Consider the following 24,947-nt stretch of genomic DNA (forward strand, 5'->3'; position numbering starts at 1 on the left):
GGGCGACTGACTATTTCGTCTTTTTAATTATAGGACTAATAAATAAGATTAATAAGTTTTAAGAGACCGAAAGCAAGTTACTATTAATTTATTTATCCTCTTAATCTCTTAAGTTATTTTTATATTTAAAATTTAATCTAAGCAATTGTTAAATCCAATTGATAGATAAACACTACTTATGATAATTCAATCTTCAATGTTGTTAACTATCATTTTTAATCAAAGAAATCAATACTTTAATCACTTGATAAACTTTGATATTGATACTTGTTTTGTAATGTGATCAATATTTTAGCTGATATAAATCAATAAATCCAGTATATCTTGCTAATCAAGCTTTGAATTAATGGAAGGTAATTTATTAATAGTGGATAATAGTTACAAACAAATTAGATATTTTTTAAACTTCATTAAATAAATTTATCTTTAGTATAAACGACGCATAATAAGCACTACAAGGTAAGTCATGTTATTTCTACCATTGATGTAGTCATTAACGAGCATCTTCCACATCCCCTTTGTGCATTTCATTCATCACAGACACACATGTATTTATTCGTAGGTGTACTATATAAATAATGCGTCTCTTCAGGAAGTTTTAGTCGCTTCCCAGTTCATGATGTTTTGATCTTCTCCACTCATTCATTTACATCTTAAGAAAGTTTGTGGAAGAAATAGTGTACCATTTTTCAAGTTTTTGCGGCTCTAATAAAGTTTGTGTCGGTGGTTCTGCCTTATTATTAATTTGAAAATATGCGATTACTTTTGATTTATTATTGGATAAGCGGTGTCCTACTTTCTTCAGGATTATGTCTAAAAACCGCTTTCGGGCAGTATCAATCAGCACCCCATATCGTCGTCTTTATGGTAGATGATCTGGTGAGAGGAATTATTAAATAATAACGACAATTATTTATAATCCAGTTATGTACATCAGTAAAATATTAAACAATGAACTTTTGATTCTAATTCTTTAGCATAGATTATGATGAATTAAACTCATATTGTTTCACGAAAGTGGTAGATTGATGTGAACTTCGCGTGTACTTAAGTGAAAGAAGTAATCGTGGAAGCAAAAAATCTAAAGCTACTCAACGTCTAGTTCATGTTATATCGAAGCTAGGATTATATTTAAATAACAGAGTGCATATTTTTTTAACTTGGATCTACATATTTAATGTAATTCGGTATGATTACTCTGCAGTATAAAATTGTCTTGAATTAACGAGAGCTTCAGTTAAGACAATTACTTAGACTGACACGTTATCAACGCCCACATAGTCAATGAGGATGCTCTCTTACTAAACTGATGACTCACAATCCGACACAACAAATAAATTTCCTTCAAAGTAGCAACAACAAACGTGCCGTTCCTACATGTGCATTTTATCGTCGCATCTACCCTTCTTTGAAGTTCAATTGTCATTCCAGACTATTAACACTCGCTTGATATTTTTTCTTTTTATTAGGGATGGAATGATGTTAGTTTTCATGGCTCCAGCCAGATTCCAACACCTAATATCGATGCTCTTGCTTACAATGGAATTATTTTGAATAGACATTATGTTCTTCCCTCTTGTACACCCACCAGGGCAGCTTTCTTCTCCGGGAAATATCCCATACGCATGGGTTGGTATATCCTATAAAGATAAAATAAATGTGTATATAATTAAAAATTAAAAAATAGAAAATAGTTTGAATTATTTTTTACCTCACTCAATTCATTTCTAGGAATGCAAGGTGAAGGAATAATGGGCGGAGAGCCACGTGGCTTACCTCTAAACGTACGAATTCTACCAGAGTACCTTCGAGATTTAGGATATTCACCTAAACTCGTTGGTAAATGGCATCTAGGCTTCCACACACGACAGCACACACCACTTCATCGAGGATTTGAGACATTTTTCGGATTCTACAACAGTCATATTGCTTATTATGACTACAGATATTCACAAGGCGTAAATTTCAGCATTTTAATTTAATTATCAATCGATTAATAAGCATCAGAAATACATTTTATTTTGATAAATGATATTGAAGAATTTTAATTTTAGTTGAAAAGAAAATATATGGGCTCTGATGTATAAAATCTTGATTGGATTTAATTATTTATTTTGTAAATAATATAATTTTTTATTTGATTATAGAATATGAGTGGATTTGATCTACATCGTGGTGATCTTCCTGCGTATGATGTTCAAGGTCAATATGCTACAGATTTGTTCACTGAAGAGGCTGTCAAAATAATCGATCATCATGACCCTATCAACTCACTATATCTTCAAATCAATCATCTTGCTGCACATGCCCCTCTAGAACCTCCAAACGATAACTTCAATCTGGATGACTTTGTACATATTCGCGAGCCAAATCGGCGCAATTATGCCTGTATGAATATCCATTTATTGATTTCTTTCTTTTTCATCAAATTTCTCTTCCCTAACCACTATTGCTTTTTTTGTTAGTAATGGTAGCTCGCATGGATGAATCTCTGGGACGTATCGTAGCTTCCCTCGGTGATAAAAACATGCTAAAAAACAGTATAATAATTTTCATGACAGACAATGGAGCACCAACTATTGGCAAATATCGAAATTCTGGATCAAATTGGCCTCTCAGAGGCGTGAGTATCAATCCATTATTATTTATGATTTTAATTATGAAGATGTTTGATTGTCTAATAAAGAACTCTGCTCTCAATATTTCAAAATGAATTTAAAAAAATTATTTTCTTCTCTTCATTGGCGATTCAAAATTTTTTATTTGCTTCAAGTTTTTCACGAACGTTAATGGGTTAAAGCCAGCAGCTGGAAGATGTTTTTTGTCTGAAGGATATCAAATAATTATGTTAAATCATTCTACAGACAAAATATACCCTCTACGAAGGTGGCGTGAGAGGTGTAGCTGCAATTTGGTCGCCGAGATTACACTCAATGGCTCGTGTTTCCAATAATCTGATGCACGTAACTGACTGGCTACCAACTTTGTATACAGCAGCAGGTGGGAACATCGCTGATTTAGGCGAAATTGATGGTGTAGATCACTGGCCATACTTAAGTCAAGGCAAAGAGATTCCACGAGAAACACTTTTACTTAACATTGATGAAATATCCAAGACTGAAGGTGCCATTCATAGGCGATTTAAACTTGTTCGAGGTGCTTACAAACGTGGTTATTATGATCAATACTATGGAGAGTCTGGCAGGAATCATGAAGTACCAGCATATAATTATACTCTAGTTCATCGCAGCTTCGTTGCCACTGCTATCAGTGCTCACTTAGGTGATCCAATGACACAGCCAAGTGCCATGACACATTTAAGAGAACAGGCATCTGTTTTGTGTCGAAGAAAGAGCACTTTTTCGTATTGTAATGAGACCGAGTGTCTGTTTGATATTGTCAATGATCCTTGCGAAGCTACCAATATCGCCAAGCAATATCCGAAGGTCAGTAACTGCGTGATAAATTATTTCACTTGTTATTCCAATCACGTTATGATACTCTGGAAGAAAAAAAAAAACATAAAAATATATTAATATACTGATACTTTAATAAGTTAATTAATGACTGGTCATAATTTTTATATTAATAAAAATAACAAAAAATTCCTATGCATAGGTCAGTAATTATTTTTACTTACTCATTGGAATTTTATCAATATTAAGAGGTTTCTCTTTAATTAAATGATGAAACCTTTAAATGTTTTTGTCATAAATTATTAGTTCCAAGGTAACTTTAAAAGGAAAAGTTATCAGATACCTTGCCCTTGATACTCAATTAAATTTCAACTTCTAAAAACTTTAAAACCAGAATATCTGAAGTCATAAGAATTTAAATGAAATTTTTAACAAAATTTTACAGAATACTAGTTGCTGAAATTATTTTCTTCAATGTATTTGTGTTAGTACTATTATAGTTAGAAATATTATGCAATAGTGAATCGATTAAAATGCTAATTACATATGAGGCAACGCCTTTCTGCATAATAGAATCAATTAATAATGAATTCTTCATTACTAATTCTAATAAAAATAATTACAGGTTGTAACGGAACTTGATCTATTTCTGGAAAAATATGGCAATGTCCTGGTAAAACAACCAAGACTTCCAATTGATTGGTTGGCAGATCCTCGAAGGAGAAATAATACTTGGGAGTCCTGGTTAAATACTGGAATGGATCTACAACATCTTTATGGGTATAATGCTGCTTCATCAGTCAACACTGTAACAGTCTGTGCTCATCTAGGATTGGCATTGCTTATCATAGGTCTAAGATACCTTTATTTTAATCCAGGATACTAGCCTATCGTTGAATGGAGATGATTTTATTTTCTATCGGTCTACTTCAAATGTACCCAATCAAACTAATTAATAGTAAATACAATTTTATCACGATCTTGATAATGATCAAGATGCTGATAGATAACGAATACAAACCCCACTGATAAACTATAGTATTTTTACAAATAATTAATAGATAAAATGGAATATAATTAATATATATCTTGATCATATTTTATCCGTTTCATTTTCATGTATATCATTTATGTAAAATTTTTTTTATTACTTTCAATGAGTAATTATCAATATTTCTCCGAAACTTGGACTAATGATTTTACTTTATCATATTTTATTATTATATTATACTTTTTGCTAGACAAAAAAGTTAGTAGTAAAGTGTAAATAATAAAGTTTTGTATAATCAAGACTCCTTATAATAAAACCTTGGCCAAGAAATTCTTTATTAATTAATATTCTCAATGTAAGACATCACTTATAAAATTCATGTTAATAGATATAACTTTTGCTATGACGTAGATAAAATAGTCGGGATAAAAATTCCCCACCACTTTGTTTAATGAAATAAAGTAAAAGATAAGAATTTTCTTGTTCAGCATTTCAATGTGATATCCATCAGTGTACATCTGGCGACATTGGTTGATTCGAAAGATCAGTTATTGAATTCTCTAAAGACTTTAATTAAAGTCAAATTTTCCATCCAAATATCAAAAATTAATCTGTATATACGAAGCCATTGAGTATAAAAAGAAAAACATAATAATTGATGGTTGATTTGTGAGCGTGACATTTTCTTTAATAAATAGAGAAAGTAATTGATAATATTTCCTTGTTGTTCATGAAAGCATATCCAGTTTTATTATTCTTGTCACCGATGTCATCAGGAATGTTTTTTTTATCGTTCATTAATATTTAATCAGTCATTGTGAATACTCTGTATTTTTTTTTATCATGAAACCACGAAAGTTTTCAGTAGCTTCCAAAATATTCGCAGTTATCGCAGTTGTTTTTGTGCTATCTTTTTCCATTTGCATTGCAATTTGGAAGTTAAGTATTCAATCTGAAGATGATGCATGGAATAAACCTGAAACTCAACCACATATCGTAGTCATTATTGCTGATGATATGGTAAGTCATTTGGACTTGTACAAATCAGGAAAATTTACTGGGTCATTATAAAATAAACATAAACAATTTACTTTAGTGATAAAAGTAAAACCTTGAATTGTCTTTTATTGCACTTGAAGCAATAAATATGAGCTCAAGTAATCTACATAATATATAAAAAGCTGTGGTTCTAAAATAATTTTCCAGTTAGTTATTCTATTCTTTTGACATGAATTCTACCTGTCAATTTATTTATTATCAAATAAAAATAATTCTTTTATTTACAACTTTATTCAATGTTCATTCTCATATAATTTTTCACCGTCGAAGATTTAGTAAACCAAATATTATTGTTATGATAGCAGATGATCTTGTAAGACATTATTTTTTTATAAATTGATATTTTAATTTATAAGCTCCTTTCGTTATATGTTGATTTATGTTGACAAGCATATCACTTGAACCTCTTTATTAATTTAAATAATTCATAAAACTTTATAATTTTTACATAAGGGATGGAACGATGTAAGTTACCATGGCTCGAATCAAATTCCAACACCCAACATTGATGCTTTAGCATACAACGGAGTGATTTTAAGAAATCATTATGTTCTGCCGATATGTACGCCTTCCCGAACAGCATTCTTTACCGGGCGTTATCCGATAAGAGATGGTATGTAGTCAAACCCACCACCAATAATATATTCTCCAGCATCTAACTCCAATATTCAATTATATTTAATATTGAATTAATAATATTTCCAGGAATGTATGGTTATCCTTTAAAAGCTGGTGAGCCTCGAGGAATTCCTCTAAATACAACTTTACTTCCTCAGCATCTTCGTAATTTAGGATACTCTACTCATATAGTTGGTAAATGGCACACTGGATACCAATCTGATGATTTTACTCCAGCTCGAAGAGGATTTGAAACATTTTTCGGCTATTACAATGGTTATATTTCATATTTTGATTATTTGGCTTCCAATGAAAAGGATGTATGTAAAAGTATTTCATTATAATATTTATTTTAAAGTAATTAAAGCTTATCATTTATTTATTTTATAAGAATTTAGTAAATTTATCAATATGTTATTATTTGCAATTACATCAGAGATAATGTGACAATTCATTGGTATGAGAGCTTGTAAAAGTTATTTCATAATAATCATTTTCTATCTATAATTTTCTTCGTATGATGTTCCGATATCCATTAATCAAATAATTAAATAATTTAATATGAAATTATTTTTCAAGAACGTAACTGGCTATGATATGCACAGAGATAATGCGAAAGAAATAAAACCTGACTGGTCTCATACAAACAAGTATGCTACTGATGTATTCACAGATGAAGCTATCAAGGTAATTGACAATCATAATAGCAACAAGCCACTGTATCTTCAAATTTCTCATCTCGCTCCACACTCGTCTGATCAAAGACATCCTCTAGAAGTTCGAGATATGAAGGAAGTGAACAGGACATTTGGTCATATATCAGACATATCTCGACGTCAATATGCAGGTAAATGGAGATTTTAATATTTATGTTCTAAGAAAATAATATACTGACGTTAGTTATTATCCTAGGAATGGTGAGTGCTCTAGATGAGTCTGTGGGGCGAGTTGTAGAAGCGCTTAGTCAGAATAACATGTTAGAAAATTCAATTATTCTTTTTATGAGCGATAATGGAGCTCAGACCATTGGATTTCTGAAGAATCATGGATCTAACTATCCATTCAGAGGTGTAAGTATGATAGATTGATAACTTATTCGTATATAAAAATTAAGAAAACAAAAAATCAACGATACTTACCTTATGATTAATTATATTTAAGCTTAAATTCACTCTGTATGAAGGAGGAGTACATGGTGTCGCATGTGTTTATTCTCCGTTGATAAAGTACAGGCAACGAGTCAGTGAAAACTTTATACACATAACTGATTGGCTACCAACACTTTATTCTGCTGCTGGAGGTCACTCTGCTGATTTAGGAATGATAGATGGTGTGGATCAGTGGCTCACTATCAGTCGAAGAAAACGTAGTAGACGGCACTCTTTACTAGTCAATATTGATGATAGCGTGAATTTAGAAGCAGCTATAATCGGACAGTACAAATTACTCAAAGGTTTTTAAAAATTTTTTTGTGGTAAGGTGACTCAATAAAAATAAAGTAACTTAAAAGGAAAAAAGAAGTTACCTAGCTTTTTTTTAGATCACTCATAAACTTTATCTTTCACAATCTCTTGCAACTAATGCACACTTTAATGATGATTATTTTTTAGGAGCTAGTCCAGAGTATGATAGTTATTACGGCGAGAATGTTGATGATGATGATCCATCGACGCCTGCTTATGATTTAGACGCAGTCTCGAATTCTCTAGCTGGTCAGGCTATCGCTCGAGTCTCGGGAGCTTACTTATCTCGAAAGCAAATGCTACAGCTTCGGTCGACGAGTAAAATTATTTGTAAACCGTTTAGTCAATACTCCAACTGCTCAGATCGTTGTCTATTTGATTTGACTGTTGATCCGTGTGAAACAACAGACATCTCTCAGCAGTATCCGGAAGTGAGTGACTATTATTCACTAGCAATATTATTCTCGACACGTGACAAAGTATCATGGTTTTTTATTCTCATCCCCTTTTTTAGGTCGTTCGAACGTTAGAGGATTACATCGATGGATACCGAAGAGTGCTGTTACAGCAAAATAAAACATACGTGGACCCCAATTCTTTGCCATACCACTTTGGAGGAGTCTGGATGCCTTGGCTTCCTGCAAAATAATTGATACATATTCTTGTATTGTATAATTACCATTAAGCTGAATAAAAACTAATTTTGTACTGTAATTAGTGATATTTATTATGTAATTAAAAATTTCTCTTCTCTATTAATTTCTGGCAAAATTTTCCTGATTTTTTTTTACATAATTGACACATTAAATAATTTTCATATCAAGAATTTATAATTTCCCTTCATTTTTTCTTCATTTGTCATCATTATATGATCTATTATTGTCCTGTTGCATACTTCTAAACTATCAACTTCCGTGCTAGTTTCTTTTGTAATTTCCTGAATAAAAAATTCTTCGAGCACATAATTCATTATAACTAATTTTAGTTCACAATTGATAACGATATTATAAAGTAGATTAATGAAAAGTTCATTCTCTTTTTTGCAATTAAATGTAGCAAAGTAAAAGATAAGAGGTATCCAATGTAATATGTCATTGTAATATCCATCAGCGTACACCTGGAGCTAATAGTTGTTTAAAGAGATCAGTTATCAAGCTTACTTCAAATTTATTCATTGAAATATTACATATTCTAATCTACATGTACGATTCTATTAGAATGAAAGGAAAATTAATATAAATTGGTACTTTATAAACGTGACATTTTCTGTTATAACTCGAGAAAGTAATTGATTACATTTCCTTGTTGTTCAAGAAAGCATATCCAGCTTTATGATTCTTTTTTCAACGGAGTAGTCAAGAATTTTTTTCATTGTGTATTAATATCTAATCAGTCACTGCGAATGCTTAATATTTTTTTCAACAATGAAACCATCAAAGTTCTCACTTTTTTCCAAAATTCTTGCACTTGTTTCAATTGTTTTTGTGCTTTCTGTTTGTATTTGTATGGCAATCTGGATGCTTAACATTCGTACTGAGAATATTTTATGGAAAAAAAGCGCCTCAAAACCTCACATCATAGTTATCATTGCTGATGATATGGTGAGTTAGTCCTAAGCCTGACAAATCCAAGTCCACATTTTTATCATTTTATTTTAAAAAATTTTTATGATTATAAAATAATACTTGATTTTATCTTTCTTCGCTAGCTAATTTACTTTTATATTAAAAAATGATTTTTCTTGTTTACAAGGGATGGAACGATGTAAGTTATCACGGTTCTAATCAAATCCCAACGCCTAACATCGATACTTTAGCATACAACGGAGTGATTTTAAAAAACCATCATGTTCTACCAATGTGTACACCTTCCCGAACAGCATTCTTTACTGGCCGTTATCCGATAAGAGACGGTGTGTTGTCGACTCGAATACAAGTCATGTAGTTTTAAATGTTCAACTTTATCATTAAAATATATTTAATATTAAATTAAAAATTTTTTTAGGAATGTATGGTTATCCTTTGAAAGCTGGTGAGCCTCGAGGGCTTCCTTTAAATACTACTTTGCTTCCCCAGTATCTTCGTGGTCTAGGATATTCTACACATATGGTTGGCAAGTGGCATGTAGGATATCAGTCTAATGATTACACACCAACTCGGCGAGGTTTTGAAACATTTTTTGGATACTACAATGGCCAAATCCAGTATTACAATTATACAATAACAACTAAACAATTTGTAAGTATTTTTAATTTTCATTGCTTTGAAGGAGTTGATATATAACTGAATTATTTGTTTTTGTCTTCAAAGATAACGTTTTCTCACAATAAAAATTTAATTGCTACTTAAAGTATCGTTAAACCGAATAATCAATTAATAAAATATAAATATTGTGTGTGAAGAATGTAAATGGATACGACATGCACAGAGATAATGCGGAAGAAATACGACCAGACTGGTCTCACAAAAACGAGTATGCTACTGACGTATTCACGGATGAAGCTATAAAGATCATTGACAACCATAATAACATCAAGCCGTTGTATCTTCAAATATCCCATTTAGCTCCACACTGTTCCGACTTAGAAGATCCACTAGAAGTTCGAGATATGAAGGAAGTAAACAGGACATTCGGTCATATATCAGATATTTCCCGTCGTAAATATGCTGGTAATCTGAAATTCTATAACATTAATAATCACATACTAATAATAAGTAATTTTCTAACTTTACCTAATCATTCAGGCATGGTGAGTGCTTTGGACGAGTCTGTTGGACACGTAGTCAAGGCTCTTGATCAAAATAATATGTTAGAAAATTCAATCATCGTTTTTATGAGTGATAATGGAGCTCCCACTACTGGATTTTTAGCTAATTATGGATCAAATTATCCATTAAGAGGTGTAAGTAAAATAATTTTATTTATAACGAAAAATATTTTGACGAAAAGAGTGGATCAGTAACACTTACTTTTGTTTAATTGTTGAAGTTGAAATTCACTCTGTATGAAGGGGGAGTGCATACGCCTGCCTGTATTTATTCTCCGTTAATAAATTTCAAAGGGAGAGTCATTGAGAATCTCTTCCACATGACTGATTGGATGCCAACTCTTTACGCTGCTGCAGGAGGAAACACGGCTGATTTAGGGGTGATCGATGGTGTTAATCAGTGGTCCATGATTAGTCAAGGAAAATTTGGTCGACGAAACTCCTTGTTAATAAATGTTTATGATGAAGGGAACCTTGGAGCAGCTATTATTGGACAATATAAATTACTCACAGGTTACTAATAAATCTTATTTATTTTATAAATTATTTTACCTATATTTTATCACGTTGAAGCTCTATATAAGTCTCATTTTTCTTCCTTTAATAAAGTCAAAGGCTGCTCAATTCTTATCTGATATACTTTTTAGTATCCATAAAATGAATTGTTGATACTACTTCATAATTCTTTTGCAGGAGCAAGTCGTATATATGGTGATTATTATGGGGAGAATATTGATGATGATGATCCATCGACGCCTGCTTATGATTTAGACGCAGTCTCGAATTCTCTAGCTGGTCAGGCTATCGCTCGAGTCTCGGGAGCTTACTTATCTCGAAAGCAAATGCTACAGCTTCGGTCGACGAGTAAAATTATTTGTAAACCGTTTAGTCAATACTCCAACTGCTCAGATCGTTGTCTATTTGATTTGACTGTTGATCCGTGTGAAACAACAGACATCTCTCAGCAGTATCCGGAAGTGAGTGACTATTATTCACTAGCAATATTATTCTCGACACGTGACAAAGTATCATGGTTTTTTATTCTCATCCCCTTTTTTAGGTCGTTCGAACGTTAGAGGATTACATCAATGGATACCGAGGAGTGCTGGTAGAAGAAAGCAAAAACCCTATAGATCCCAATTCTTTACCATTTCACTTTGGGGGAGTCTGGATGCCTTGGTTACCTACGGAATAATTTTAGTATAATTTCTAAACTTTGTAGAAATTATGACATTGAATAAAAAGATTTTGTTTTTGTCAGTTATTTAAATTTCAATAAGTTATTAAATTTATGAAAGTTCCAGTTTCTTTAAAAGAATTAAAATTGACTATATCTTTCGCGAACTAGTAATTTATACTAACGCAATTAGATGATAAAAATTAAAGCATAAATATCGATATTTTTGTGAATAATTAAAAAAAAAAAAATTAACATAAAAGTTAAAAATAATCAACTTATTTTTGACTTCTGTGGCGCCGTTGATGTCATTGTATAGACATTATGGAGATGAGAATCGTTCATCGGTAAGTTATACCTTGATATCACTTTAATGACCATCCCTCGACGTCAAGAATTCAACTGGTGCATAAATTTACGTAGAATCATATCAGTTATTTCAACTAGCTTTTACTAATATAAATACAACTCTCTTTTCTTGTACTTGATATAATTTTATCTGCACGAAGAAAAGGATCACCTTGATGTTGAAAACATTTCTGTAACAATAACCAAAATGTCAGTTACACCCTAGCTTTTCTTCTATCCAAGTGTGCGTTTGTCAACTTTAGTTCGTGTTCCACGTGAATCATTGCAATTCGAAACGCTAGAACGGTTAACGTCGATCGCAGGGCTTTTTTTTAGATGCGTAATAAATTCTTGTATGTCGACATCTTTTTCTCTTCTTATTCCACGCACATCTGACGTGTCTTTAGGCTTGATGTGTTCTCTCTTATCGCTTTGTCATGGCTCATTTAGTAATTGTGATATTTTCCCAGTGTGTGTTATATTAGTTGGCACAGTGGACGAGGATCGAAACAAGAGCGAGGGTTGTTGTGACGTAGAAGAGAGGAGGCGGAGGGGTGACCCGCGGATTGAACATTCGCGAGGGTTGGGTAAGTCGCTTTTAATAGCCGACCAACTCGCAGCTGCCGCTCACTTGCGTTGCCACCCCAGCTTCTATGTCTTTACCCTCTTCTTTGATAGGTGTAGAGCTTCCAGACAAGCTGAAAAAGATGTTTTTTCTTCATTACTTCCTGATAATAAAAATAATAATTAATAATTGGTAGTATTTTGAAAATAAAGATGTTGATGATAAAGAAATCAGTGATGAAGGTGAGAGACTTTAAGCCAGGAGGAGGAAGCATGCAAAAATCGTAAAATTGGTTTTGATGTAACTTCCTTCAGGGGATGATACTGGTGGCGAAGAAGAACGCAGAGAAACAGGTATACAAGTGCTTATTAGGTTCGACGCTCGAGAATAAGGTGCGGGATAAGTTTGGGCCGAAACTTAACGACGTAATGAACGTCTGACAGAGGATTATTTATTGGCGGTGGAAGGAGAAAAAAGGCGGCAGAAGGAAGAGGAGTAACGGCCGCAAGGATGAAATAGGCGGTGGGAGGAGGACAAGAGGTGAAAAAAAAAAAGAAAGAAATAAAGAAGAGCAGGAAAAAAGGTAAAAAGAAACTCTCCGGCTGGTATTGTGAGCACGATCGTACTAATTATCAATATGAATGGCTTTGAGGGTGCGGAATGACTCGGACCGATTGGCTTTGATGGCCAGGAACAAGAGACGAAAGAGGATTGATGTATGTATATATGACCCTTGCAGTAGCAAATTTTCCCGTGTAAAATACCGTTTATACACAAACCAATTTAAAGTTGAATTTTTATGTATTTACATTCTTGTACTTACACAATAACTGGTTGTTGAACCTATGGGATTTTTCAGAAGAAATTTAAAAAGTAAGGAAATGCAAGAGAGCAAGGGATGTGAAAAAATGTCTTGCCACAAGTCTTTCTTTTGCCGCAGCATCCCAAGGTAATTATCGGTCGGTTTCTTTGTCAAAATCCTCACTTCTCTTTTTACCTGCTTTACACTTGGTTTAATACATAATTATCTTTTCGCGTTCAGCTTGAGTATGTCTTCTCTTTGTTTAAGTGTGCATATTTTGATAGAGACATCTTGAGATTTGTTGAAGAATCTGAAAATAAAGCAAAAGAATGAATAAAACAGCAAAAAAAGAAACAAGTTGAATAAGATTTATATAAATTCAACGTGTGGGGCGCTTTCCACACGTTTGCCTAAAGGAATCTTCATAGAAAGGAGGCGCGGGAACAGAACTAAAATAGTGAATGAGCGCGTTTCAGAACATATGACAGATGGTTATTGGATAGTGGTTGGATTCCATAGAGTATGGTGGGGTAACCTGGACCCTCCTTCGTCTCCACCTTCTCTACCTCCACTACCTTCCTTGATAGACTTTCTTCTCCTTCTACTGATCGTCCTGGAGACTTGTCAGAATATCCTGCACTCTCATCTCTACGTACTTTAGATCCTGTCCACGCGCCGACTCCACCTAGGGCGCATCCACTCTTCAACCACCGCAATACCATCACGCGATTACCACCACCATCCATTGGACACCACCACTAACGTCACTCCTCAAGTAAGACGCTTCATTTCGGACACCTGTAACCCGCAAGCCACCTCTCTTTCGCGGACTTTCAAAGTAGTCGTCGACAAAGCGTGAAACAATCAACAATCATCCTTAACAAGTTCATTTTCATTTCAACAATGTTTGTGTTTTTTGATTTTTTTCAACCAAGTGCTTTTTCGATTGTTAATTTGAGTTAAATGTCCAGTTTGTAAGATAGTTGATTGTTCAATTGGTGGATAGAAGAATGTGAAATAAAGTTTAAAAAATGCGTGTATTAAAGTGTCTAGAGACATCAAAAAGTGTGGTCCTGCTTGTATTCTTTCTATCAATCGTCATTCAGGATGGCTCGTGCATCAAGTGGCTGTAAGTACTTGCTGATGACCAGCGAAAAGTCTGCAAGTGCAGCATACTCTACCGGTGGTCCAGAGTCTAATGCTCGTTTTGGAGCCAATAACAAGTCCTTCACGACGTGTGCTCGCACGCAGGATTCATCTGTCCATGATTAATGTGGTTACTTTAATGAGAAACAAATAGGATGATCGAGAGCAACCGCAGTGACTGCGGGTGATCTCAGACGTATTCTTTATCATGCAGGTAGACCGGGCAGACAATATCTTAAGTTACAAAAAATGATAGGATAATCAGAGGATGTATCTCTATATACAGAAGGCATTTGAAAGCATGACTGGACTCATGTTAATAATATAATGGAATGGGAAAAGCTTAAAAGCAAGCGTGAGCGTGGATGTAATTATTGTGCGATCTCCCCGTAGGAGAATTTGATCGCGAGCAAGGGGTCGAGAGGGAATGATGAATGAAGGAGCGATGGTGGTTTTGCGTGCTGAGAGGCACACCGAAAATGTATACAAGGAGCCCGCGGGGTTGAAGCCGCAAGACGAAGACGCGAACCTAAGGGGGAATAAAAGGGGAGAAAGATTAGGGGGCTATAGTACATACTCACTGAGATTGTGATTTATAAAGGCAGCTCTTTCTCCAACCAAATGATGTTTTCTTCCTTCATCTGTACTGTAGATAACCACATCTTTCTTTGTTATATTCCTGATTTTAATTATAACCACACCTCGAGCTTCTCCTAGATGAATAATTGACTCAGACATCCTTTTTTTTATCTTTTCAATTCTTGTATCATATCATTGACGATTAGCAGCGCCAATTAGTGAACGAGAATATTCATAGCGTCCGGTAATTATCAAGATACTATTTTTATCAATTGAAAACTTGGTTTTACGTTCAATAAATTATATCTCAACTGTTGTAGCTTATAGACAATTAGTGACTTTAATTAATAAACTAAAAATATTTGTGTAGTATCCTGTAATTATTTTAAAATAATATCAGTTAAAAAATGAATATAAGATTTCCGTTATTTGCCAAACTTACCTATAAGCCCACCGGGTTCCATATTAAATAAATAATATCTGAATTTTGGGACATTACATGGTATTAACTTCAGTGTGGCCGAGTTCCGTAAGGTCGTGGGCGCTTATTATCAAAGTGAGTAAAGATTCTACTTTATGATGATGTCCAGCAGAAGATACTAATTTGAAAATCGTGGGCTTTAGTAAGAGTTTTACGCCCTTTGCTATATATTTATAGCAATCTTATGACGCTATTCAACTTAATTAACGTAATTTTAGAAGATGTTATCTTAGATAATTGCCCTCTTGTTATAAACTTGCCATTTCACTTTACGGATAGGCCATTTAAATAGAATAAATAATATTGGCAATAGAGATCATCCTTCTTCCGTATATCTTTGATGATCATCCTTCTTCCGTATATCTTTGATGATCATCTCTCTACTTGAACGGGTTTACAACTGGTCCATATACATATTTATATGCTCAGGAGATTGGTTCGCCAAGACTTAAATGCAACTCTCGGTATTACTGTCACGTGAATTAAATTGCGAGCTAAATGTATACTTATCACGCATTTAATTACAGCTTTGATATTCATCCAGATTAATAGCGCACGAGCGATAAATAAAATGTCGCTTTATATTTCTCTTGACACATCTGCTGGCAATCACTGATAATCGATTAGGGATTAATGTAGGTATGCAAATAATTATAAAAGCCAGACGATCACAAGCTGCACACATGGCGCGTGTACCACGCGAAGTGTCTAAATGTTGATCGTTTTCATGGGGTCATCATATTTGCAATATCGTCAACGTCAACAGCACGAGGGTTGGATACTTGGCCATTCCAACTGGCATTTATGTCTAGATATATTTTGTAGTCAAGCCATTTGAAACTTTAAGGTGTCAGTAATTATAATGTGCATTCTCTATTGAGTATTATTATTATTCTCTTGTATTCCGTGCGAAAGCACTGTCAATTAGTTGCCTTATAATTAACAAATTTATTCATGATTTATGAGAGAATAAATCGTTTGATACAACGTAAAAACTTTTGAATATATTATTTAGGGCTCTAGGTAAAACATCCGACGGTAAAATTTGGACCAGAGAAGCTTGTACAAATGCACGAAGCGCTGGCCTGCTGGAGAGAAAGCAAGCACGAGCATGTAGAGCTACACCAGATGTAATGTCGAGTCTTGTTCAAGCGGCAAGGGATACTTCTTCTGTTTGCCAACAAGCGTTCCGGAATCGTCGGTGGAACTGCAGTAGCATTGAACGTGCACCTCATTACACACCAGAGCTGCTTTTAGGTATCAGCAAATCACGTTATTAAATATTCTATTAAATCTTTTTATTGATTCAATAATAACTGAAATAATAATAATGATGACGATGATAATGGTAGTAATAATAATGATGATAATAAGACTCCGTATAATTATTTTAAATCTGTGGGAAAAACAATAAATATCTCGATGAATATTTTCATTGCTTGGTGGAGAACATGGAGATTTCATTATGTGGGAAGAGAGGCGGAGCCGATAACTCACAGAGCAATCTGTGTACGAGTGTTCCTTTTCAAGATGAGAAGAGAAAGAATGAAGAAAAAGCGAGAGCACCAGAGAGTTGGCCATTCAATGGGAAGACCCCGAAGCGACTGCGTAATTAGAGGCTATTACCAAACGAAAAAGATTAGGCGCTCTCTCGCCAAACTGGCTTCCCTCTTCGTTTTCTTTCCATCTCTCATCTCATTTTACTCTTTTCCTCTGCCCACCATAGACTCGTTTCCAAGCTTGCCCGGGTTTTAATTAGTACTCAATTCCAACGTACTTCCGTCTATGATGGAACTGGTCTTTCGTCAATGAGATTTAATACCAATCCACAGCTTAACTCTTTTCTTTACTCTGTCACTCATTCTATTTTATTCTAATTATTATGCTTCTTCATATAAAATAGGAACCAGGGAGCAAGCATTTGTTTATGCCATGTCAGCCGCCGCTGCGGTTTGGAGACTTGCTCGTGGCTGTGCTTTAGGCAGTTTAGCCGCTTGTTCATGTGCAACACCACCACGTAGAGAACCACCGTCACCGTCGGCACTCACGGCCTCTAATTCTTTCATCTCACGATCCGTGTCTTTTGACGCCTTGTCCGCCAGAAATTCATTCAAATGGGGCGGCTGTGGTGATGACGTTCGGTCTGCTTCAAGAATGGCCAAGAGGTTTCTTCAAGGTTCTAGTCCATCTGGCTCCAGCTCAATGAGTAAATTCCTTCATGCTGTTAATATGCACAATAATCGAGCTGGTCGAAGGGTTAGTATCTGAAATCATATCAATTATTACCTTTTAATTTATTAAATTTTTTTCAATTAAAAACTTATTAATGTGTCTTACAATTTTTTTATTATTTTACGAATACTTTTTTATAGTTCATGAAAAGGTATTTCAAGACAGATTATGAATGAACAAATTAACTCCAAGTTTCTAATTAGTTAAATTCCTTTTTAAAATAATTAATATTACTTTTTTTTAGATTTAGTTTTTATAAAATATTTTATTGATAAATTTTTAGCAATAAATGAAGGATATAAGAAACTCCTATTAAAGAAAAACATTCCTAATAAAATTGAAAAAGATTTAACATATGATAATGGTTGCATTGTTCTCGAATAGGCAGTAGAACAATCGCTGACATTGGAGTGCAAATGCCATGGAGTATCTGGATCGTGCAGCGTCCGAACTTGCTGGAGAGGTCTGGACTCCAAAGGACCAGCAGCGGCGGGTGCACGGCTCTTTCGCAAGTATGCAACTGCTGCTGAAGTAAAACCCAAGTCTGGAAGTCGTTTACCACCACTTTATCATCATGATAATTTACTCTACACCACCAAGAGTCCTGACTACTGTTTACCAGACAAGAAGAGAGGCAGTTTAGGAACCATTGGAAGGTGAGAATTATAAAAAATTACTATTGATCACCTGGAGTACGTCCTTGAACCCTTGTGGAATTCGCTGATACACAGTTTGTCGAGACTTAGGCTATAGAAACTTGGGGATAAGCATAAAAGTTTGGACGTGGAGAAAAGGGGGTGTGAGAAAAAAAAAAAGGAGTTCAATAAGTTGGACTTGAGTGTATGGTCCAAAAGTCGCAAAAAATAATCCTTGGAAAAGAGATAAAGGGAAGAAGTCGTCATCTTTTGAAATGATATTCTTCTCCTCTTATTCTTCCAAAGTGCGTAGCAGAAAATGCTGGACATTCGATTTATCACTCGTGCAAATGACAATAAGTTCATTATGAAAAATATGTCGTCACTGTGAGGATGAGACGATAAATCAACTTACACGTTAATCGCTGAATATCATCTGTGATGTTGCTTTGAAAAATATATCTTTAACGAGATCGATAAATGGCCTCCAGATATGATCTGTATATACCAGTAGCAGAAAGTTTTTAACGATTTAAACGAGCATTCCGGCATATGTAAAAAAGAATAACGAAGACAGAGGAGGAGGAGGAGAGAAAAAGAGAAAGGAAGAGAAGCTGTTTTGTGACTGTGTATTGAAAGCGCGACAAATCCAGCAGGGAGAGGACATCCAGGTGTGCCACAGTAAAAACGGCTTACTCGATTAACTTTTACGATGCTTTTAACTGGTATGCCATCATCAATGATGGGAGTCAAAAATATTCTTCGTATCTAGTCCTATCGATTAGTAGTCTTGAAATCCTACCCAATTTCAAGATTTATTTGTTTATTAGAATTTTTTCGTTAGATCCGGACCATTCTCTATCATATAAGCTTTTACTTTACGCCTGTATCCAGCTTGTAAATTTATTTTGATCACACACTGAATGCGGGCGTATACAGGAAATTGCTTCTTTTATTATCGCGTTCAATGCATATGTATATCTTTCCAGTCTCATTCTCTTTAACATCTTAAAGAGGCATATATTTTATCTCAGGTGCTAATAATGAAATTTTTTCTCCATCACGAACTCTTCCTCACTACATTCTCTTGGTTGGTGTCAAGACTCGTGTGATGTGGCGTACCCTAAAGCCTACACAATGAATATCTTTACTCCTGTTATCTCAAGTCAAGGAACTTTGTTCATGCAAACTTATTTATACTGGTGTACAAGTAATTATAAGTCAGAATGAACAAGTTGTAAAAGATAGGGTGTATTTAAATACCCATTTTTTGATTTTTATTCTTGCAAACCAGTTTTGAATCATCAACAAATTGGTTTTTTTTTGCAACATTAATTCTATCATTCAAACCACTGCAAAAAATAATGAATAAAAAATTAGTCAATGAAGAAATTACTTGATATAAAATGAAAGAAATTAAAAGGAAATGCTCTTAATTAAAGTGTATTTATGGTAAGAAATGATTAATAGTTATTACTATAATAATTATCAGTTTTCAGACACTCTTTTGGTATCAATGAAAAATAGAAGTTCAATTTCTAACTAAAAAAAAATTATTTAATTTACAGCTCATAATGTATCTTATAATTAAGAAAAGTTACATTCATAATTTATTTAATTATTGGATTAAGAAATTATTTGATTTAAATGGATGAAAAATATTTTCTCATAAAATTTAATTCGCCTCTACTGATAATTAATATAAATTATTTCAAATAATTATTATTATGGTCAAGCATGTCTAAATAATAATGAAAAGTATCATATATATGTACATACATATATGTATATTTACATATATGTATATGTATATTAAACTATTAATGGGACAAATATTCTTTATGACGCAATAATATTATATTAATATTTCAAACATTGGATTTTACCCATAAAGAGCCATTATTCTTTTCTTTTTCAACAAAACAAATTTATTCTATTTAATAGCAAATATATTTTTATTTAGTATAATAAAGCCCACAATAAAATCTTTGAATTCTTCAGCTATTACATAATTTTTATAAGATTTAATGACGTATTCATGAAAAATATGAGTTATACTTGAGTGATTTCGCATAATAAAAAGAAACACGTGCGTCTTTATACAATTATTGAATTCGCTACGGTTTTTCTACCGCCAAAGAGGAAATGAAGGAATCGATGACGTCCCTACGACCTACCGCGCCCTCAAATTAGATACGCTAACTCCTCAGCTATTGAAAAAAAAAATTATTGTTCTCAAATGCATGCTTATACCATCACGCATTGGAGATTCGTCCTTGTTTCTTTCTTCTATTATTCTTCCTTTATCTGATGCTTTTTTAAAAGACGTAATATGATATATAACGGTATTTATTATTCCAGGCAATGTAACGGCAGTAGCTCTGGATATGAAGGCTGCGAATATCTTTGCTGTGGACGAGGACACACCACAATGACACGTGAAGTACTAGAACGATGCGAATGCAAGTACATTACTTGCTGTTACAGTGTAAAGTGTAAAACCTGTAGAAACATCATCACCACATATGAGTGCAATTGAAATTATCGATCTTCAGCATTTGATTCAAGTGATAATTAATGGGACATTTGTGAAGCTAAAGCTCATCTAAAACAATGAAATTGACCAAGATTTAATATCTTGTAGAGTTCAAGTGATTATTTGCTACATAATTGCATTTACTACTAATACCGTACTTGACCAAATCGTTATTTATATTATTCTTAACAATATTTATTAATCCAGTATTTCTCACTCTCACTCCAAGTCATGTACTTATGCGTATATTTATATTAATAAGCTATTATATTATAATTATGCTAGATGTCGGCGTGATAGTTTTTAGTTCAGTGTAAATAGCATGTCGACTTCAGTTGAATGTATGATGAACATAATTACATTATCCATCAATAAATGCACATAAAAATTACTTTATTATATTATTAAAATTATTATGATTTACCGTTGATTATTATTGGCTTCCTGTCATTGCTGAAATTGGATTGTCTTCACTAATATTAAGATCATTCAAGAATTTGCTCCAATTCAATCCAGGACAATAATCCTTCTCTTCTGAAGTCCACCAAAGTGTTTCTTTCAAAGACATTGGATGAATAGGGGTAACAGGATTCACCTTTACGTTTAAATATTCCAACAAATCCTTACAATCAATTTTTCCTTCTTCATTCTTTGTAATACTGAAATTTACATTTTATTTATTTCAATTAATGACTTCTTTTCTATTTACAAGTGGTTTTATTCATTTTAATGAGCTTGATGTTTTGATTGATTAAATGCAAAGCACTAACTTCAATTTTCTCGCAATCTTCAATAAGTTTTTTCTTGAATAAATAATACTACATGTCTCTTACGTTACAAGATTTAAGCTAATTAGATAGTTTTTATTGCATTTTTATTAAATACTTTCTCAACCATCATTTACTGCACTTTATGTATCAATAATAATTAAATCTCATTAAAATTAATGAAGCCTCTCATTGATTCATTCATTCACTTTAATGTGCTATTGTAATTCATTATATATATATATATATATATACATATACATATATATTTTAATCATAAAAAACCATTTGAAAAACCTTTCAATATTATGCATCATCTTTTTTGATTTAATAGAAAAAAAAATACCTAATTGTTCACAAAACTATATATGTTGATCTTTATAAAAGCTTACCAATTTAGCATAGCATTAATAACTTTAGGATCTACTGGTAGTCTGCATCCTCTTAAAATAGTATACACTTGATTACGAGGTAAAAGTCCACTACCTGATGGATCCCAGTGGTTTATATCTTCCTCGAGTCTATCCAAGTCATTCCACAAAAATCTTTTAATTTCATTATGTATTAAACGCCTGTCAACCAACATCAATCAAAATGATTAATGTTTCTTATCACACACAACATGAAAATACGATACACGGATGAGAACTCACCTTATGTCTTCTCGTAAATTACGTTCAGGCTTTTGTCTAATTTTATAATGCCTGGCAATAGTTATGATTTCATGTTCACATATATTCTTTTCTAAATATTTATACAAAGCCTCCCTGAAAAAGTTCATCACACCATGATGATAAATGAAATATTATCAATTTTCTTGATGTCAAAATCTTTACACGTTGTATAAAGAGTATTTATTTTTAATAAATTTATTATTAGTTAATTTCTGCATATATACCTTAATTTATCACATGATAATACAGGAATTTCTCCACTTTCTATGACCGGCTCATAATTTTGAATAAATTCTTTATATGAAGGTTTTATAGCTTCTCTAATTTTATCAATAATTAATAAAGGATTAGCTATGCAAAACTTATCACAATTTTCTTCCATATAACGAATGGTATAATCATCTGCAGAAGTTATTAGAAACTGGAATTTTCCAATATTCACCACAGCACCGATGTAAAAAAAACAAGGATCGTAAAATCTTGGTTTATCACTTGAATAAATTTCCTGATCTGGAAGCATTATTGGCATCCTTTTTTGGAAACGGCAGCTTTGAAAACCTGTATTCTTCATAGCTAACTCAAAAATTGAAATTGTATTGTCCATCAAATGAATGTTAATAATAAACTGACGATCAGCATTTGAAGAGACATCAGATATCATTTTTGCTGTGAATCTTAGTATGTTGTTGTTCTCAGGTTTTCTGAAAAAATATTTTTCTAATCAGTCAACTAATTCATACGTAAATGTTTTCCCTTTTTATAAATATTTTGTTAATTACTTATCATACTGAAATGATCTAACATAATCGATTTTTGGCGGCTTGGGAACAATTCTGAAGCAGTTTCCGAAAGAGTCATCGTAGGAGCCAAACCCATTGTAAGGCGGTGGTTTATGTTTGTCAGCATTAGGGTGGTAGTAATCGGGTTTTATGTCTGGTCGTTCAAGTGGTGTAAACTCCTCGATACCATACTTGGTTCTTCACCGAATCATTTGAAGCATAGCAAATTAATAAAGATCAATGCGCACATTGTGTTGTAAAAAAATAATAACGGAAGAATAATACTTAGGTGGGTAAGTACCTATAGTACTCTTTAGTAGCTGAATCAAGGTCAGTAATAACGACTTCTCGACCAAACACATTCATTCTGACCCCAATTACGAGATCGCTGTCTTTGTAGTATTCACATGATGGTTTGCCTGTGTTTAATGGGTCAGCTATGTAATAACTTTGGCCTGTACTGTCTCCCAGGACATTTAGAACTGTGAATGGATCATGAACACCAATGGGGTCAATTCCTGTATAAAACTGAAATATTTCAAATGACTTTGTTGTGTTGTTAAAAAGATTTTGCTATGAACATTCAATGTATGAAAGTGTTCAAGTACAAATTTTAATTCAAAATGTCAATAATAATTATAATTGAAAATGTAATTAATATTTTATAACACGTAATATTTATCAATATTTAATTGAATTTAAATATTTTATATCGTACCTTGGGTATTTTCATTCGTTTGAGAAAGGTAGCATTCAAGTCTCTCGATGAGTTGGGTGGTAAAATCTCTTTAATCTCAATAGTATCATCGGCCAAATAATAATATAATTCCAAACTATGAATAACTCCATATTCATTAGCAGTATCATCCCAATATCCGATAAACTTTAATACTTTTCTATCATATTTTAGAAATTTCCCAAGGGTATCGGGCTTTTGCTGTAGCTTTTTCGAGGACATTGGAATAATTCTTGTATTTACAAAAGGATTTAAAGGAATTTCTAGAGGATCTGATACTGCAATACCCATTCGATTTAAAAATTGTCGTGTAAATTGATCACAATCTACTATATTATAAATGCGGCCATATATTTCTACTTGTTTTCCAATATTTAAATCAATTATATCAAAAAAACGATATTTTGAAGAACCTGGTAATGGAATTCTTTGACGTCTTACCAAAACTCCTAGAATATTTTTAAAGATACCATAAAAAAAATAAAATTTTTAATAATTAATTCAAATGAAAAAATTAAAATACAATAAAATACCTTGCTGTAATCCACTATTTCTCATATTTGGTTCAACAATTTTTATCGTTCCATCTTCTAGGAAGAAACTAATCTTTACTACATGAATTTGATAAGTTGGTGCTCGTCGATTGGGATTGTCATCTTTAAAATATGCCGTAAACATTAGTCTTTGGCTGTCGTATGCCAGCCATGGTGGCATATTTTTTTCATCATGAAATGGATAAAGGGGTGAATACCGTTTACGATCTTCTACACTCAATCGATCCACTAGATAATAAACTCCATCATGAATTTTTTCAAACTGTTGGGATATATGAAAATTTTTTTTTCCTTTCTAAAATAAATCAAATTATACTTCTATTAAATATAAACCATGATTCTAAAAGATTTTCTCACTGAGTAAAAAATTTTTCTTACCGCAGCAGGAGGGTTGTAGCCTGGTAAGGAAGGAAATATAATTTTTTGGGTTTTTTTATTAATTTCCATCGTTCATAAATACTTTCAACTTATAAAAGTTTTGATTTTTTTTAACCAATAATTATTGATAATAATGATAATCTATATAACCAAAGTACCTGCTTAGACAAAGACTTTAATACTGTCTTTATTTATTCAAGTCTCCTTGGTAACATGTCCAGTTTGTTGACGTTTATTAAGGACC

The 24,947-nt window shown here is 33.0% G+C and overlaps 5 protein-coding genes across 6 annotated transcripts; 4 read left to right on the forward strand and 1 right to left on the reverse strand.

Annotated features, from left to right (window-relative positions):
- The first annotated feature begins 616 nt into the window (after positions 1 to 616).
- LOC118074101 (arylsulfatase B-like) lies at positions 617 to 4,691 on the forward strand. The gene is made up of 7 exons (XM_035095014.1): positions 617 to 879; positions 1,470 to 1,629; positions 1,732 to 1,958; positions 2,148 to 2,388; positions 2,466 to 2,623; positions 2,865 to 3,446; positions 4,042 to 4,691. Exons 1-7 carry the CDS (start codon positions 754 to 756, stop codon positions 4,300 to 4,302), a joined length of 1,755 nt encoding a protein of 584 aa, XP_034950905.1. The 5' UTR covers positions 617 to 753; the 3' UTR covers positions 4,303 to 4,691.
- Positions 4,692 to 4,765: 74 nt separating this feature from the next.
- On the forward strand, positions 4,766 to 8,261 carry LOC118074085 (arylsulfatase B-like). 2 transcript variants are annotated; one of them, XM_035094996.1, is made up of 8 exons: positions 4,766 to 5,427; positions 5,920 to 6,079; positions 6,172 to 6,404; positions 6,664 to 6,931; positions 6,997 to 7,154; positions 7,246 to 7,537; positions 7,695 to 7,978; positions 8,062 to 8,261. In XM_035094996.1, the coding sequence occupies exons 1-8, from the start codon at positions 5,251 to 5,253 to the stop codon at positions 8,194 to 8,196; spliced, it is 1,707 nt and encodes a 568-aa protein (XP_034950887.1). In that variant the 5' UTR covers positions 4,766 to 5,250; the 3' UTR covers positions 8,197 to 8,261. The 2 variants fall into 2 exon arrangements, with proteins under 2 accessions (XP_034950887.1, XP_034950888.1); XM_035094997.1 differs by lacking the exon at positions 4,766 to 5,427 and adding an exon at positions 5,631 to 5,779.
- Positions 8,262 to 8,971: 710 nt separating this feature from the next.
- On the forward strand, positions 8,972 to 11,509 carry LOC118072907 (arylsulfatase B-like). The gene is made up of 8 exons (XM_035093079.1): positions 8,972 to 9,148; positions 9,300 to 9,459; positions 9,552 to 9,784; positions 9,949 to 10,216; positions 10,292 to 10,449; positions 10,536 to 10,827; positions 11,008 to 11,291; positions 11,375 to 11,509. Exons 1-8 carry the CDS (start codon positions 8,972 to 8,974, stop codon positions 11,507 to 11,509), a joined length of 1,707 nt encoding a protein of 568 aa, XP_034948970.1.
- A 2,400-nt stretch (positions 11,510 to 13,909) lies between these two features.
- Positions 13,910 to 21,070, forward strand: LOC118073281 (protein Wnt-11-like). The gene is made up of 5 exons (XM_035093688.1): positions 13,910 to 14,335; positions 16,428 to 16,669; positions 17,316 to 17,668; positions 18,029 to 18,300; positions 20,641 to 21,070. The coding sequence occupies exons 1-5, from the start codon at positions 14,238 to 14,240 to the stop codon at positions 20,816 to 20,818; spliced, it is 1,143 nt and encodes a 380-aa protein (XP_034949579.1). The 5' UTR covers positions 13,910 to 14,237; the 3' UTR covers positions 20,819 to 21,070.
- Positions 20,785 to 24,772, reverse strand: Efhc1.2 (EF-hand domain containing 1.2). The gene is made up of 10 exons (XM_035093090.1): positions 24,704 to 24,772; positions 24,305 to 24,611; positions 23,754 to 24,220; positions 23,337 to 23,563; positions 23,036 to 23,233; positions 22,481 to 22,957; positions 22,236 to 22,349; positions 21,975 to 22,154; positions 21,240 to 21,474; positions 20,785 to 20,884 (listed from the first exon to the last, which is right to left on the reverse strand). Exons 1-9 carry the CDS (start codon positions 24,770 to 24,772, stop codon positions 21,249 to 21,251), a joined length of 2,265 nt encoding a protein of 754 aa, XP_034948981.1. The 3' UTR covers positions 20,785 to 20,884; positions 21,240 to 21,248.
- Positions 24,773 to 24,947: the final 175 nt, after the last annotated feature.

Source organism: Chelonus insularis, unplaced genomic scaffold (assembly GCF_013357705.1).
Source record: "Chelonus insularis isolate UGA/USDA-ARS -01 unplaced genomic scaffold, ASM1335770v1 contig_131_pilon, whole genome shotgun sequence".
NCBI lineage: Eukaryota > Metazoa > Arthropoda > Insecta > Hymenoptera > Braconidae > Chelonus > Chelonus insularis.